Here is a 392-nt window from a genome sequence, read left to right on the forward strand (position 1 = left end):
GCTCCAGCTGCCCCAGCCCAGCTCTCTCAGCCTGGCTCCAGAGCAGAGCTGCTCCAGGATAGTTTTCCAGGCCCGGATAGTTTCCCCATTGCTGTCTGCCAGGCTGGTCCCTCGAGGTGTGGGCACTGCCCCGTCTCCTCCTCACGCACCGAACCCACTCCCATCCATCTTCTCGCACAGCGCAGGCACCCCGCAGGAAGCGCGCTCAGCTCAAGTCAGACCCCGAGGCTCTGACCCCCAAGGTGAGAAGCTTTGTGGCTGTGGCTGTGCTGTTCCCTGTCCCTCAGCTGCTCCCGGCTTCCCAGCGGAGCTCCTCCCGGGAGTTTCTCAGCAGGCTTCTGTCCGAGCACACTTCAGCAACGCTCCGGCTCCGGTGTCCACCCAGGTCACCC

General features: G+C 64.5%; 1 protein-coding gene across 1 annotated transcript in view; it reads left to right on the plus strand.

Annotated features, from left to right (window-relative positions):
• NEIL1 (nei endonuclease VIII-like 1 (E. coli)) overlaps positions 1-242 on the plus strand; it is a gene marked incomplete at both ends in the record, with an annotated part of 3,204 nt that extends 2,962 nt beyond the window's left edge. Inside the window, one exon of the mRNA XM_010010545.1 lies at positions 181-242. Within this exon, the coding sequence (XP_010008847.1) occupies positions 181-242 (62 nt within the window). The remainder of the gene's footprint in view (positions 1-180) is intronic.
• Between the last annotated feature and the right edge of the window lie 150 nt (positions 243-392).

Source organism: Nestor notabilis, unplaced genomic scaffold (assembly GCF_000696875.1).
Source record: "Nestor notabilis isolate BGI_N333 unplaced genomic scaffold, ASM69687v1 scaffold29222, whole genome shotgun sequence".
NCBI classification, from domain to species: Eukaryota; Metazoa; Chordata; class Aves; order Psittaciformes; family Psittacidae; genus Nestor; species Nestor notabilis.